At 34.4% G+C, this 14,413-nt stretch overlaps 2 protein-coding genes and 3 non-coding genes across 11 annotated transcripts in view; 2 read left to right on the top strand and 3 right to left on the bottom strand.

The window, feature by feature from the left end:
* Positions 1 to 5,914: 5,914 nt before the first annotated feature.
* LOC112046096 (5S ribosomal RNA) lies at positions 5,915 to 6,033 on the bottom strand. Its single transcript, XR_002886845.1, has one exon. It is a non-coding gene; the product is annotated as a 5S ribosomal RNA (ribosomal RNA).
* Positions 6,034 to 7,254: 1,221 nt separating this feature from the next.
* On the bottom strand, positions 7,255 to 7,361 carry LOC112046097 (U6 spliceosomal RNA). The gene has a single exon (XR_002886846.1). It is a non-coding gene; the product is annotated as a U6 spliceosomal RNA (small nuclear RNA).
* A 771-nt stretch (positions 7,362 to 8,132) lies between these two features.
* On the top strand, positions 8,133 to 8,251 carry LOC112046095 (5S ribosomal RNA). The gene has a single exon (XR_002886844.1). It is a non-coding gene; the product is annotated as a 5S ribosomal RNA (ribosomal RNA).
* A 454-nt stretch (positions 8,252 to 8,705) lies between these two features.
* Positions 8,706 to 10,575, bottom strand: LOC112046071 (DNA polymerase epsilon subunit 3). The gene has a single exon (XM_024082546.2). It carries the CDS (start codon positions 10,467 to 10,469, stop codon positions 10,107 to 10,109), a length of 363 nt encoding a protein of 120 aa, XP_023938314.1. The 5' UTR covers positions 10,470 to 10,575; the 3' UTR covers positions 8,706 to 10,106.
* Positions 10,576 to 13,283: 2,708 nt separating this feature from the next.
* Positions 13,284 to 14,413, top strand: part of LOC112046088 (phospholipid transfer protein C2CD2L) — a 57,983-nt gene continuing 56,853 nt past the window's right edge. For all 7 annotated transcript variants that reach the window (XR_008251632.1, XR_008251633.1, XM_052886721.1 and 4 more), the window contains exon 1: positions 13,284 to 13,548. The gene's annotated coding sequence lies outside the window, so the exon portion shown is untranslated. The remainder of the gene's footprint in view (positions 13,549 to 14,413) is intronic.

Here is a 14,413-nt window from a genome sequence, read left to right as displayed (position 1 = left end):
ATAAAGTCGATTGTTTTAATAAGTCGAATCGGTAATTCACAAAGACATCACTAACTCGAGTGGCCAAAAGTTAGATAAATGCTTGGACCGCGTATAATTTGCCTCGGAAGCCTGATCACTTACTTACAATTATATATTGTTATTTTTTTTAATTTTTGGTTCTCATATTATTGTATTAAATAATTGTTTTAAAAAGTTTTGTTTGTTCAGTTAAATCTCAGAAACTTCTGTCCGGTTTTATACCTATATGATTTTCAATACTAGAATCTATCTAAATGGCATAACTAGGTGGATTTTATTACGTCTATCAATTTAAAAAAAACTTTTTTTTCTCAATAACTTTAATTTTCCGTCGTATTGTTTTTTTACGCACAAACAATTATTTGCTAACAGAACCAATGTTATAGATATACTTATTAAACAAATCTTATAATATCGTAAATATTATATCTAAATAAGTAAAATCTTCAATCTTTTACGCTCTCGTATCTTGTCTTGTAGTTTTAAAGGTGTGTACACAAAGCTTAAGCTCCATATTCTCATCATAAATAAACTGGGATATGCTCAAGCAGAAAAATAAAAAACCAGGTTTTTCTCGTTTTATAGTTTAGAAAGTTGTGAGAGTGCCTACTACCTACAGTTAATAAATGCACTATTGCATGTTCAAAATAATAAGACAAGTACCCAAACATTAAGTAAGTACAAAAAAATGAGCAACCATTAAAAGTTTTCTCTGAATTGCGAAGTGTATACGCCTTTTTGCTAGATTATAGCTTCTATAAAGTCAAACGTTTGCCAAAAAAGTGAAAAAAAATATCGGCAAAAGGACTGAGAATATTGGCTGTATTTAATTAAAATTCAGATATAGGTATCATAGATTATTTTTGAGTTTAGAGAATAAAATATTTAGCGTAGGTGAGGACGTAGCTAAGATTTTCTAGAATATTTACTGCAGTAATTTGATTAATTTAGCTTTCTCATAAACAATCTGTAAGTAAATAGACTAAATATGAGTAGTGCTGCATGTTTTAGTTGCAATAGACATGTACCGTTTAAATTACTACTTATATAATTCTAGGAATTCATATACAAAATTTGTAACAACCTATCCCCGCCTGTGTTAAACAAATTACGTTTTTTTAAAGATGTTTTAGATTGATAATCAAACGTTTAAAAAATATTAAATGTTTGTTTAAATTATCAATTAAAATACAATCGTAAATGATGTTGTTATCTTCTTCACACAAAAGCTTACTCAATACAGAAATATATATAATTTCTGTATTGAGTAAGCTTTTGTGTGAATTCTAAGGCTGGGTTTAGCTACGTCTGCCTGTAGTACCTAAATTACTTATCTAATCTAAAAGTTAGGAAGTTATGTATAAATTATGATTACCGCAGTCACTCATGGAATCCAAAGAAATGCCAACGTTTGTCAAAAAAAATGATATTTTAATCCTAAAACGGAATGAAGACATGGTTAACGTGCATAAATCGTAGCATTCCATGTGTGCTTAGCTTAACATAGATTTAAGACTAAATTGAACACCAAGATACCAGTAGGTACGCAAAAAAAATTTAAACGTTTGTTAGTTAGCTACGGATTTCCAATTGATAAAAAATTAAATAAAAAAATGTTAAATGTCGTAAAAATACAATTTCTTGTGTAACTAGTAAGTTATGATAAGAAAGGAATATTCAAATTTTACAATGATAATAACTGATTGATAAGTCTGGCCTCGAAGTCGATTAAAAATATAAATTTAAAATGCATAAAATGCTATACATAGATATTCTTTATTTCATCCAGTAATGTGTATACCGAATTCCAGTTACTTACCTATTACAGTTACAACAATGGTACGATTTACGATTCAAGGCCCAATATATTACTATTTTTAGCAGGTCACACTGTTCCAGTAACTATCCTGCAAGTAAGAAACAGAAAGAAAAAGTACTGAATATCACCGACATAGCTCAATCAGTTGCGAAGCTGAGGTGGGACATAGTTCGAAAAGCCGAAGGACGTTGGGGTCCCAATGGGTGGGGAATGGCGACCCCGCACTAGAAAGCGCAATGTTGGTTGACCCCAAGGTGGACTGACGACATCGGCGAGTCTCAGGATCGTGATGTTTGGATCAATGACAACTGTAGGTCGATTTTTAGGATTGAACTAGCTGACGCCGCGCGGTTTTACCCGCGTGGTTCCCGTTCCCGTAAGAATACAGGGATAATATATAGCATATAGCCTTCCTCAATAAATGGGCTATCTAACACTGAAAGAATTTTTCAAATCGGACCAGTAGTTCCAGAGATTAGCGCGTTCAATCAAACAAACAAACAAACAAACAAACTCTTCAGTTTTATAATATTAGTATAGATTAACATCATCATTACCAACCGATGGACATCCACTGCTGGAGTTAAGCTTCTTGCATGGACCAAATGGATGCTAGCAGTAGTCTCGAGCCGCCACCAACCAGTATCCCTGCAACTTGATTGATGTCGTCGGTCCACAAATGTGTTTTTCAGATAGCATGACGTTCATAATACGTACTAATCGTGAATCATAAAAAACTTTAAAGACTGAAACGCCCGCACCATCCTACATGAAACGAATTGTAGTAGGGGGTCGACCAACACTGCGCGTTCCAGCACCTTCGTACTCAACATCCATCGACTCTTCGATCTATGTGCTCTACCCAGCTATATCAGTGACTTTGGGTCTTCTGCGTATCACTCCTCATTTCTGACCATCAGCTCGCTATTGACTTTGACCGCTCAGCAATTGACTTTGAGGCTTCTTCTTCTTAAAGTTAAGTGTCTCTCAATTACAAAAGGTGGGCGGTCAGCTTCCTTAACTTCTCTTTGACCATGACTAGGCGTAAAAGTTCTCCGAATGTGTGTTCTTTTGCCTGAAATCTTGACAGGAAACTGATGAAAGGGTCTCAGACTTTGATTAATGATGGACTGGAATATACCTTAATTATGACATACCTAATGCAAGCCAGCTGGTATATACCGACTTACTTGATCCAGTAACTTGAACAATGTGACCTAGCTATTATTGCCTCGTCATTTCGTTTTAATAAAAAGCTTTCGTAGCTTTAGATACTTACCAAACTATAATATATTTTTGTTCATTTTAGAAACAATATTTTTCATAAATAATTGTATTTTAATAGTGCAACTAAATTGCAAACGTTTACTTAGTAGATATTAAAGACTGGCATACTTAGGCCTAGTTCGGACTACTTAGTCGAGTACGATCGATTTTTGGGCGGTAAATCAAAAAATGTATGTAATGTATGTACGTACTAGACTAAAATACTAAAGTAGTCCGAACTAGGCATTAGGGCGGGCAGTGCCTAATCCGAACGTTCAAAACGTTCAAAAACACATCATCGATACAAGATTTAAGATAGAAGGTTTTTTTTTTAATTGTCCTCAATTACATTCGGGGACAGGCAAAGATCGTGGATCATACAGCCTTCAATAGCAGGTTGGGACTAGACTCATACCCGAAAGAGTTTGATTTCCATTCGTTAGTCGTTGGGTTGTCAAACGAATTTATTGAGCTATTGCAAAGAATTTTTGAATTTTAACTTAGTTGCTAATTAAATGCTACGAACGCTAGTAAAAAAGTAAACATATTAGTTGCTTCATGTAAAAATACTACTTATGTTGTTCCGTTATTAATTTTCAACCACTTAAAAAACCGACCATGAAAAATTTAAAGAAATAAAAATAGTTAAACCCAACTGTGGACCCTTATTAACGAGGTTCTATGTTCGACTGTTAAAATGTATGATTACATGAACATTTTTTATTTCTTTATACTTAAGTTAGCCCTTGACTACAATCTCACCTGAAGGTAAGGAATGATGCAGTTTGGAAGTAGGCTAATTATGAGGATGAAAATTCACACCCCTTTCGGCTTCTACTCGAGATCGTACCGGAACGCTAAATAGCTCGGCGGTACGTCTTTGCCGGTTCGGTGGCAAAGAGCAAATGGCATATTATATCAGCATACAAATAATAGCAACTCATTAAATTAAAATCGTGTTTCTCCATTCATAATGAATATCAAAATTTTTTGACTGCACGAAGCCCGTCCTTGTATGCGAGTCTTTATTTTTCAATTCTCTCTATTCTTATAATCAAGTAATAAAACAATAATAAATAATAATTATAATAAAAGATGAATTGTAATCAAAGAAATACTATATAGAGTAATAGATTTTCGCGAAACAAAATACGAGTATATTTTCGTTATCGGAGGGTAGTCCCATATTTCCTTGGAGTGTAAATAATGTAGGTAGACATAGAAATGTAAAAGGAATGTCAGAGTTTCGATGTTAATTCCAGATTGTTTCTGAGCAAATTTTATTCCTGAATAAAAGTGATTAAAATATATATATGATCGTGGTTTTATTTACCCCCCTATTATTATCTATACTTACTAGCGGACTCGCTCAAGCTTCGCTTTGACTTATTAATTTATTTATTTGCACTTCTTCCCTATCCCTACCTTACACTACCATACTCCTACCCCTACCCCTACCCTACCCCTACCCTACCTCTACTCTACCCCTACCCTACAACTACCCTACCACTACCCTACCCCTTCCCTATCCCTATACCATAAACCTACCCTACCACTACCCTACCTCTACTCTACCCCTACCCTACAACTACCCTACCACTACCCCTACCCTATCCCTATACCATACCCCTACCCTACCACTACCCTATCCTAGGATTTAGGGGTTTGAAAAATAGATGTTGGCCGATTCTCAGACCTACTGAATATGCACAAAAAATTTCATCAAAATCGGTCGAGCCGTTTCGGAGGAGTTCAAGTTCGAACACCGCGACACGAGAATTTTATATATTAGATAATAAATCTATAGAGAGGCCAATTCTTTAGGTACATGAAATATATTTCCAAAATAGTTATCAGGGGCAGTGATATATTCAGGGGGTGATTATTAGTGATCTATACTGATGCCAAAACCGCAATCAGTAAAATTTTTGTCTGTCTGTATGTTCGTTATAGAAACTAAAACTACTCGACGGATTTTAACAAAACTTTTTACAATTATTCTTCATACTCCTGGGCAGGTTATAGTATACTTTTCATCACGCTACGATCTATAAGAGCAGAGCAGTGAAGGGAAATGTTGAGAAAACGGGAGAAGTCATTCCATTTTTACAGTGATACTACTGTAATGGCTGGATTATAGAGGTCTATGGGCGGACGCAGTCGCGGGCGTCCGCTAGTTTAAAAATAAAATGTTCAAGTAAGATGAAAATCTACAAGACTTTCTCACAGTCGAAGTCGCGGGATCGGCTAGTATATTAATAAAAATGGCTGACATTTAAATTATCTAACAATCCAGAGCAAATAAATTAATTAAACTGTTGTTTTGACATAGGCTTCTTCTTATAGATTTGGTCCTCAGACCAATTATTGTATTGGACCTGCCACTCTAGACGTTACTTTTCTGTCACAGTATATGATCAACGATCTAATGCGATTATAAAAACTGTCTCTATAGAATAGATGTTAAATAGTTGTAATCGTGTTCGTCGGTTAAAGAGCTCCGTAAAAATTCCTTTTTATGTAATTAAATTGTGTAAAAAACGGGCAAAAACTTCTAGTTTAGTATAAGATATATGCAAAATCTAAGCTCGTTTTCCTCAGAAAATGACAGACAATTTTGTTCGTGACTATGAGTGCGATACAGGTCCTTCTATAATTGGTCTGAGATTTGGTCATTCATTTCAACGTGTAAATAAATGATCCTCAATGGCATGTATTAAAAGTAAAAATAAAAATACTTATTCGTATGGCACTATAAGCTTTGCGTCTGTATTCAGTCATTAAGGTTTAGAAAAATATTGGACAAAAAGCCAACATCACGCGGTGTTCCCAGGCGGTCACCCATCCAAGTACTGACCGCGCCCGATGTTGCTTAACTTCGGTGATCGGACGAGAACCGGTGTATTCAACATGGTATGGACGTTGGCGATAGTAAGTTCTAATTAATTGTATAGTTTAGATCGGTAAAGGAATAGGTGCAAGCAAAGTCACGGGTCACATATTAACTGGGGATTATTTATTAAGTATAACAGTTAGAAAACAATCACAAAAACATTAATGAGACAAATCTCATTAATCATCATTACCAGACTAAATACGAGTATGTAGAAGGGTTCCCCACCTTATAGGAGAGGCGATATGAAGCATAGCCCACCACGCCGCTTCAATGTGTGGTGATGTTTGATTTAGGGTAGGGCAATCGAATGTGAAGGGTTGCCTTTGTGCCCATTGCCATTTATTATATGCCGACGGCCCTAAACTATACCTATAGTAGGTATCTATACTAATATTATAAAGAGGTAAAGTTTGTAAGTTTGTAACAATTCTTTGAAATGGGGAAATCCCCGATAACGTAGCATTCTACTGGTGGTAATATATATTTTATATTTCTATCATATACATATAACTACTGAGTTATCGCGGGTTTTCTCTTACAGGTCGGACCGAAAAACTTACTTATTCGCATGCGCTGCCTCAACCATTGCGTATAACTGAAATAAATGTATGGAGGCTTTTTGAACCTGTAAAAGTTCTACAAAAAAGTCCGCGACACCATATATCTATCTTTTATATTTTAGCAGATATAGTACCTTTAGTACTTTAATAAATTAATTAAATTTTAAACTAAGGTTTACGTCATTATTTACACAACTAAACTTAAATCCTTATCAAAATAAATTATTTAATAATCACAAGGATATTATAGAGATAAGATTTGCCCTTTACAGTACGTTAATTAGTTATATAGTTTCGGAGATAATTAAAGTAAGAAGAAAATAAAAGTAGGGTAGGATAGGTAGGGTTAGGGTAGGGGTAAGGTGGGGGGAGGGTAGGGTTAGCGTTAGCGGTAGGGTAGGAGTAAGGTAGGGGTAGGGTAGGTCAGGGTTGGGTAGGTTTACGAGCAGGTTAAGGTAGAGATAGAGAAGTTTACATCAATTTTTACGCAGATAAGTCGCAGGCGTCCGCTAGTTTTTTATAAAAACATTACACCTATAATATAATTATATATATTAAAAATATAATTTTTGAATTAATTAAATGTCATGTTTGACCTTTTCCGGTTAAATAACTATAAATTATATTTATAACAACTATTTTGTTCCTTAAGAAAAATTTTACATTAGATTTGTGTGGGAATCAAAAATTCAAAAAATGTGGAACGCTTCACGATTTTGCGTGTCATCCTTGCGCAGGGGCCATGCTAATCTTCTCTGTATCGTTCCAATTTTAGTATATGTACTGCCGAAGCGAGTACATTTGTATTAGAATCTTTCCATTTTATATACTCCAACAACAAAGAAAAGTTAATAGCGCGATGTAGGACTATCGTAATTATTTCCATAACGCTTGATGTATTAGAACTAATTTTCACTTTTTAATTTTTCTAAAACGTTTATAAAAATTATAAAAGAATTTGATTTTAAGATTGTTGTCTTAGATATTATTAAAAATTAAATAACTAAAACTTTAATTTTTAGGTACTTTTAGAGCCATCTGTACGATAACCTGGAAACTAATAATCATTTTCAATACTGCCATCTGGTATATAACCCGTACATTATCTTACAAAGCAATTGCAAAATTTTACAGTTACTATTATAACAGTAGATGGCGCTGAATCTGAAAATAGTTATTTCTGTGGGGATATTTTACCCATAATATGTTCCTTGACCTTGTGCCTATACTAACTTATTGTTATTTGGCACCACATAACACATTGGCACGGAGCGGAGCATAAATTACAAGATAAAAAAGTCAGATCCGTTCAGCTGTTTAATACCTACATAAGTTTTAAATTATTTAACCCAAGTTTTGTTTTTTATATTATACGATAGGTACTTACACCATCAGCCTCGTATAATATATAGTTTACAAACCTACAAGTCTTCCCCATGACCGCGGAATTTTGTTTCTTCGAAGTTCATAAGTTGTTTTCTGTATATCTGACATAATATATGATTACTTGAATAAAGCGTAAAAGAAAAAACTAGAATAATTACCATTTGATAAATTAGTCATAGCTATCGCCAACGTCCATACCATGTTGAATACACCGGTTCTCGTCCGATCACCGAAGTTAAGCAACATCGGGCGCGGTCAGTACTTGGATGGGTGACCGCCTGGGAACACCGCGTGATGTTGGCTTTTTACATTAATTTTATGAAATATCATTTATTATTTTGCGTTTTGTTTTCATATCTTGAGTAACTTGTATAAATTTATTTGTTAAGTATTTTTGTTATATCTACTTACTAAATTAAACTTATACTTTGGGAAAAAAAAAGTATTACAATATAACTGTGATAAATTCATGGGTACTGCTGGACTTAAAATTGTAGCTCCATTGTAACTCTAACAGTTCAGATCTCTAGCAGTTCAGTTCTTATAAAACGATAAACAAATAAACGTTAGAAATTAAAAAAAAAGCTTGTACAAGCATCTTACACTGCATTACATTGCAGTCAATTTCCCAAATAACAAAAATAATTAATATGTAATAAAATCTTAAAATAGTATACAATTTCACATTATATTCTATAAATTATTATGTTCCTTTCCTTTAATTTACTTTTCTTGGGTAGAAATAAAAATATATAGGTGACATGCTTGGCTTGTTTTTATTAGCAATCATAGATTTTGTTCATGTTGTGATTTTGTTCAGTTAACGTAAACATAGATTACAGAGAAAATGTTTTATTTTATTATTTAGATTTTATACAAATGTTCATTATTGATTATTTTAACTCCACATAGCAACACATTATATTCATTGTGCAAGTGTAGTGTTAAAAAACTAAAAGATGACATCTTGCACTTATACAGATTTGAAGATCTGAATTAGAAAGAACCTTTACCCATTTGTTTAGTAGGTTGCCTTTAAATATTCTGGCCAAACTATTATAATAAAATAATAGTTATTAATGGCTTATATAGTTTGATGGAGGCACATTTGGAACCCTGACATTGTTAATTTTTTCATTACTATAATTAATTATTATTATCATTATTACTATACTAACATAAAAATAAATTCCTCACAATTTAGAATGGATTTGATTTTATGAATAACATAATTCAGTGTTATTCAAAAAAGGTGTCTCTAAGTTTTATGATGGAGGTCCTGTGTTTGATCCCCAGTTGGACTGATTGAGGCTTTCTTAATTGGTCCAGATCTGGCTGGTGGGGTAGGCCTATCACCCTACCAACAAAGACATACCGCCAAGCGATTTAGTGTTCCGGTATGAGATCATGTAGAAACCGAAAGGGGTGTGGATTTTATCCTCCTCCTAACAAGTTAGATTGCATCATCACTTAACATCAGGTGAGATCACAGTCCATAGCTAACTTGTTGTGGACTTGAACTTGTATACTATGTTAATATTTATTAAGTTTCTTGCCAGCTATTCCAAGCAGAACCTGCCTTCTGAACCGCTGGTAGATTCTTTACAAATACTCAAACTTGATGTTTCAAGTGATTGTAAACCAAGCCTACTTAAAATAAATGAATATTGTTTTTTTTCAATTTTGAATCTAGAAACCACATCTTTCAAACTCTTGGTAACAGTACTTGAAAGAATAAAAAAAAGTACTTTCCAGATGCTGATGGTGTGAGTCACCTGTGATAAAATCCCAGTAATGTCTATTACAGAAATCATACCCATTGGCAATACAAGGATTCTAAATTATTCAACTATCACCTAATATCACTATTGTTTCAAAATTTTAATATTTACCATAAAAAAACATGTACCACATTTGTTTGAAACTCAAAAACCAGTCGGGAAAAAGATTACCAAATAAATTTTGTCTTTAATTTCTGTTGTTTATTAGTAGTGTTTTATGATATAGTGCACATTTGAAGTATTTGGTAATCATTCTCTCTTTACTTACATTACACATGTTTAATACATATTCACTGACATGCAAAGTTTGTACTTATTTTTTTATAATAACCTTAATTATTATAGATCATAACTTATAAAACAAGTCACTACAAATATCACTGATCATCGTCAACCATTTCTATATCATCACTATCGTCCTTTTTCTTTCCTGTAGCCAATTTCTTAGCAGATGTAACTTGCTTGTAGTTTTCTAATGCCTCTCTCAGGGGCTCTACAAATCTATCAAATTCTATATCCGTCATTGCTTCTAACACATCTTGTCCTGTTAAAGCTTTTCTTTTATTGTTTTTAACAATGTTTGTGGCAGCAGAGGTCACGTATAACACAAAAACCGATGCAGCTTTAGCCAAACCTGTTCGAGCTTCTTTGGATATAGCTACTCCTTCTGGTAATGTTTCTTTCACGATTCTAGTAACGACCGTCAATGGTAGGTTAAGATCTTCGAGTTTTTCAGCCATTGTAAAAGTATATATAACGATATTTTTGAATAAAACTACTATAAAATGTGCTATGCCAGAGAATTCAGCCGCCAAAATTTCATGTTCTCATTGTTTATTCTCGATTGTCATTGTCATTTGTCAATGTCAAATGTCAATGTTATTTTGACAATGTCAATTTATCTAGAATTGTAACAGATTATGTTATCCTAAAATTTCAAGAGCAGTTTTCTCAACATTATCTGGGTGGAGTGGTACATGACCATTCGTTTCACTCTTGAAAGTTTGGCGCGATTCATGATGATAGTACGTACGAACGTCATACAGGCGACTATCACCGTACCCATGCTATCTGAAAAACACTTTAGACATGATCTTCGTCATAATCATGTTCATTTTTAGGCCAACACGTTGAGAAACTCTGCTGAGGTCGTTGAACATGGTACTGAGATCATTCAGAGTCTCTGTCATAATGACCAAGTCACTCAGCGAGCGATGAACCGAGCTATGATTGGGGTTTCTCTGCGTGATCGGATCTGCAGACAGAAATGAGGAGATCTGCAGACAAACCAAAAGTCACTGACATAGCTCAGCGAGTAGCGAAGCTGAAGGGGTAATGGGCATTGGGCAGGCTACACAGTTAGAAGAGCCGATGGACGTTGGGGTCCCAAGGTGCTAAAATGGCGACCCTGCATCGGAAAGCGCGGTGTTGGTCGACCCCCCAACTTGAAATAGAGTTAAATGAGGAGACTTAACATTTCCTTCAGCGGGCGGTGATCGAACCATACCTCTCGGTGTTCAGTACGTTCCTTTCATTGTTGAGTTATTGAGGTTTCAAACAAAAATAGTTTTTTATGCACCGACATTATATTGTACCTATGTTTAGGTATATGTAATGTGAACTAAACTCTCCAAGTAGGTAGTCCAAGTACTAAGTGTTACGAATACAATTATTTTTGAACTTAGGCTCTTTCGGATGTTAATTCCTTTTACTTTACCGCTTATTTATCTTGCGTGACTAAGTGTACTTATTTAATATTTATACAACATTTGAAGTTAATTAACTAAGTATCTTATGAATTTGAATTTAAATGAGTTGGTTTAACTTTAAAACGTAGGTAGGTTTAAAACGTACCTATATTGGTAGTTAGTACTTATAGAATAATTTTAATTGTCTTCAATTGCAATAGCCATAGTGACACTTGACATAAAAATGTTATGGCTTGGCTCTTAGAATAGTAGACAAATGTAGCATCGCGCCATTGTTTTTTTTTCTGATTGTGTATCTGAGCTGTAGGCTCTTTAAAGATTAAGATTTAGTAATTCCGTACCTGTGTTATTTTTTAAAAGCTGAAAGTTAGTCAGCTCTCCCTATTCGTTCGTTATCAACCCATATTCGGCTCACTGCTGATCTAGAGTCTCCTCTCATAATTAGAGGGGTTAGGCCAATAGTCCACCACGCTGGCCCAATGCGGATTGGCAGACTTCACACACGCAGAGAATTAAGAAAATTCTCTGATATGCAGGTTTCCTCATGATGTTTTCCTTCACCGTTTGACACACGTGATATTTAAATTCTCAAAATGCACACAACTGATAAGTTGGAGGTGCATGCCCCGGACCGGATTCGATCCCACACCCTCCGGAATCGGAGGCAGAGCTCATATCCACTGGGCTATCACTGACTCTCTCCTATTACTCCTACCATAGGTCAGTACTATATGCAAATATGCTATTGACTAAGAAACTTTGGAGTTTGGACCGTGTTGGCTTTGGCACTTAGTGGTTTCCGACTTGAACAAACAAGAACAAATGACTAAACTACCTCGTGTGTTCAGTGGTTAGAACCTCGACCAGGACCTTCGGTTCAAGTCCTGAGGCCGGACCTTGGGCTGTGAAATATTGTGTTTTTCTTACGTCTATTGACGGCCGCGTGGCGCAGTGGGTAGTGACCCTGCTTTCTGCATCCACGGCCGTGGGTTCAATTCCCACAACTGGAAAATATTTGTGTGATGAGCATGGGTGTTTTCCAGTGTCTGTGTGTATTTATACATTATTTAAGTATTTATATGTAGTTTATAATTGTATATTAATATTATAATATCAACAATCTTAGCACCCATAACACAAGCTACTCTGTATGCTTACTTTTGGGTTAGATAGTGATGTGTATTGTTTAAGTGTATTTATTTATTAATTTTATTTGTCTAAGAAATTTTCGGTACAAATTCTCAGATCGGAGTTGGGAAATTGGTAATGTTACACCCCCGTAACTCGGAAAGCACAGCTGTCCCTAACATTAACTTCATATTCTGTTAGTGATCTCTATGAGTTATGATATATAACATTGTGCTTGCCTGTCATTTAAACCCAGCCGGGCTTAAGCTTCATATTATGTGCTCTTTCGTTAGAAGAATGCGATGTCGTGTAGAAACCGAAAGAAGATTTTCATTCTACTTTTAACAAGACAGCCCGCTTCCATCCAATTGCATTATCACTAACTATCAGGTGGGATTGTAGTCATGAGCTAAGTCGTAAAGAATAGAGTGGCCTAGCCCACTAGTGGGCTATTAAAATGGGCTGATAATGATAATGACAGTAACTTACGAAACTGTGTCAGAGGGTAGTAAAATAAAAAAAATATATACCGATAATAGCAAATGTTAAAATGCAATGCAGTGCCATTACACTGAATAAAATTGCAGATTACTGGGAAACTGCCCTTCAGTTTAATAAGGTCAAAATTCACAGCTGTAGGCTGTACACTACGGTTTACATCGGCATACATTGCGCAAGGCAAGGGTGACGCCATCTTGGAGTTTGTGTAAGTTATGTCAAACCAGTGCGGCACAGACTGTGTATGGGACGGACGTTTTCGCGCCCATTTTATCGATCGCTTACAATACATTCGATTGTGTGTTATTGTGTGTGTTTTTATTACGAAAACCTGATTAATAGTACACAGTCGTTAAAAAAATAATTAAAGTATGAATAGGTTATATTTCGTTTACTGATTTTGTTAATTGTTTGTTTCTTAAACTTAAAAACATTGTGGTTTATGGTTCGTGTAAGTTAAATCGTGTTTTGGACGTAAAGTGAGGTAAGTTTGGTTTTTTAATTTTTCAATTTAAATAGAACAATGCATTTCGTTAAATGATTTGATGAATTTTTATTTTAAGAGACTAAATGATACCAAGCTATGCACCGGTTAATCGATTTGGGATATAAGTAACCAATAGTTACGTTGGTAGTAAACAGAACCTATTATTTATTAGATATTTTAAAGAATTTAGTACGTAACGGGAAAAATGTAAATATACTTTCTCCAAGTAACTGCTACGTAATTCAGAAATTACGTATGTTATGCTGTCCATTGTTTAGTTGTTACGGTATCACTTTGTTACTAAGATTTAGCAATTTAACTTATAACTTAATTATGCAAATTAAATGTTGCTGACAAATTAATGGTTAGGTAGGTACCTAAGTATGTATCTACCTACGGAACATTTAAATTTTTATGTTTCTTTATTACACTTTAAAAATAGTGAAAATTTTCGATTTTTTTTTCTATGAGAAAACTTAACTAAACTTTCTTCGAATAACTTGTATTTAAATAACGAAATCCTTCTATCCAAATCATACCAGATATACTTTTTAAAGTTTGTTATGAAAAGGACACACATCAGGACAACAGTTTTTCGTAACAGTAGTTACGAAAAAAATTAAGGTTTCGTTAGAAGATCGTTTGTAATGTAACAGTGTATGATAAATTTTGATTGATCATTTCATGAATCCAATCTGTCTATTTCAAGACTAACATGTTATAGTCAACATTCTTATAACATTTTAGTAGACTTCAGATATGCGGTGCTTTTTAACTGGGAGGTTCTTTGTTCGATTTTAAAGTAAGTCACTGCCTCCTTGGTGGAGTGGTGAACCAATGTGTTTCTATATCTGTCAAGGCT

This window comes from Bicyclus anynana, chromosome 18 (assembly GCF_947172395.1).
Source record: "Bicyclus anynana chromosome 18, ilBicAnyn1.1, whole genome shotgun sequence".
In the NCBI taxonomy this organism is placed as follows: domain Eukaryota; kingdom Metazoa; phylum Arthropoda; class Insecta; order Lepidoptera; family Nymphalidae; genus Bicyclus; species Bicyclus anynana.
Note: the sequence above shows the minus strand (reverse complement) of the source record. Positions and strands in the feature narration are given on the sequence as shown.

Excerpts from the sequence above, each read along its gene's own strand:
- LOC112046071 (XM_024082546.2), bottom strand. The coding sequence starts at position 10,469 with ATGGCTGAAAAACTCGAAGATCTTAACCTACCATTGACGGTCGTTACT.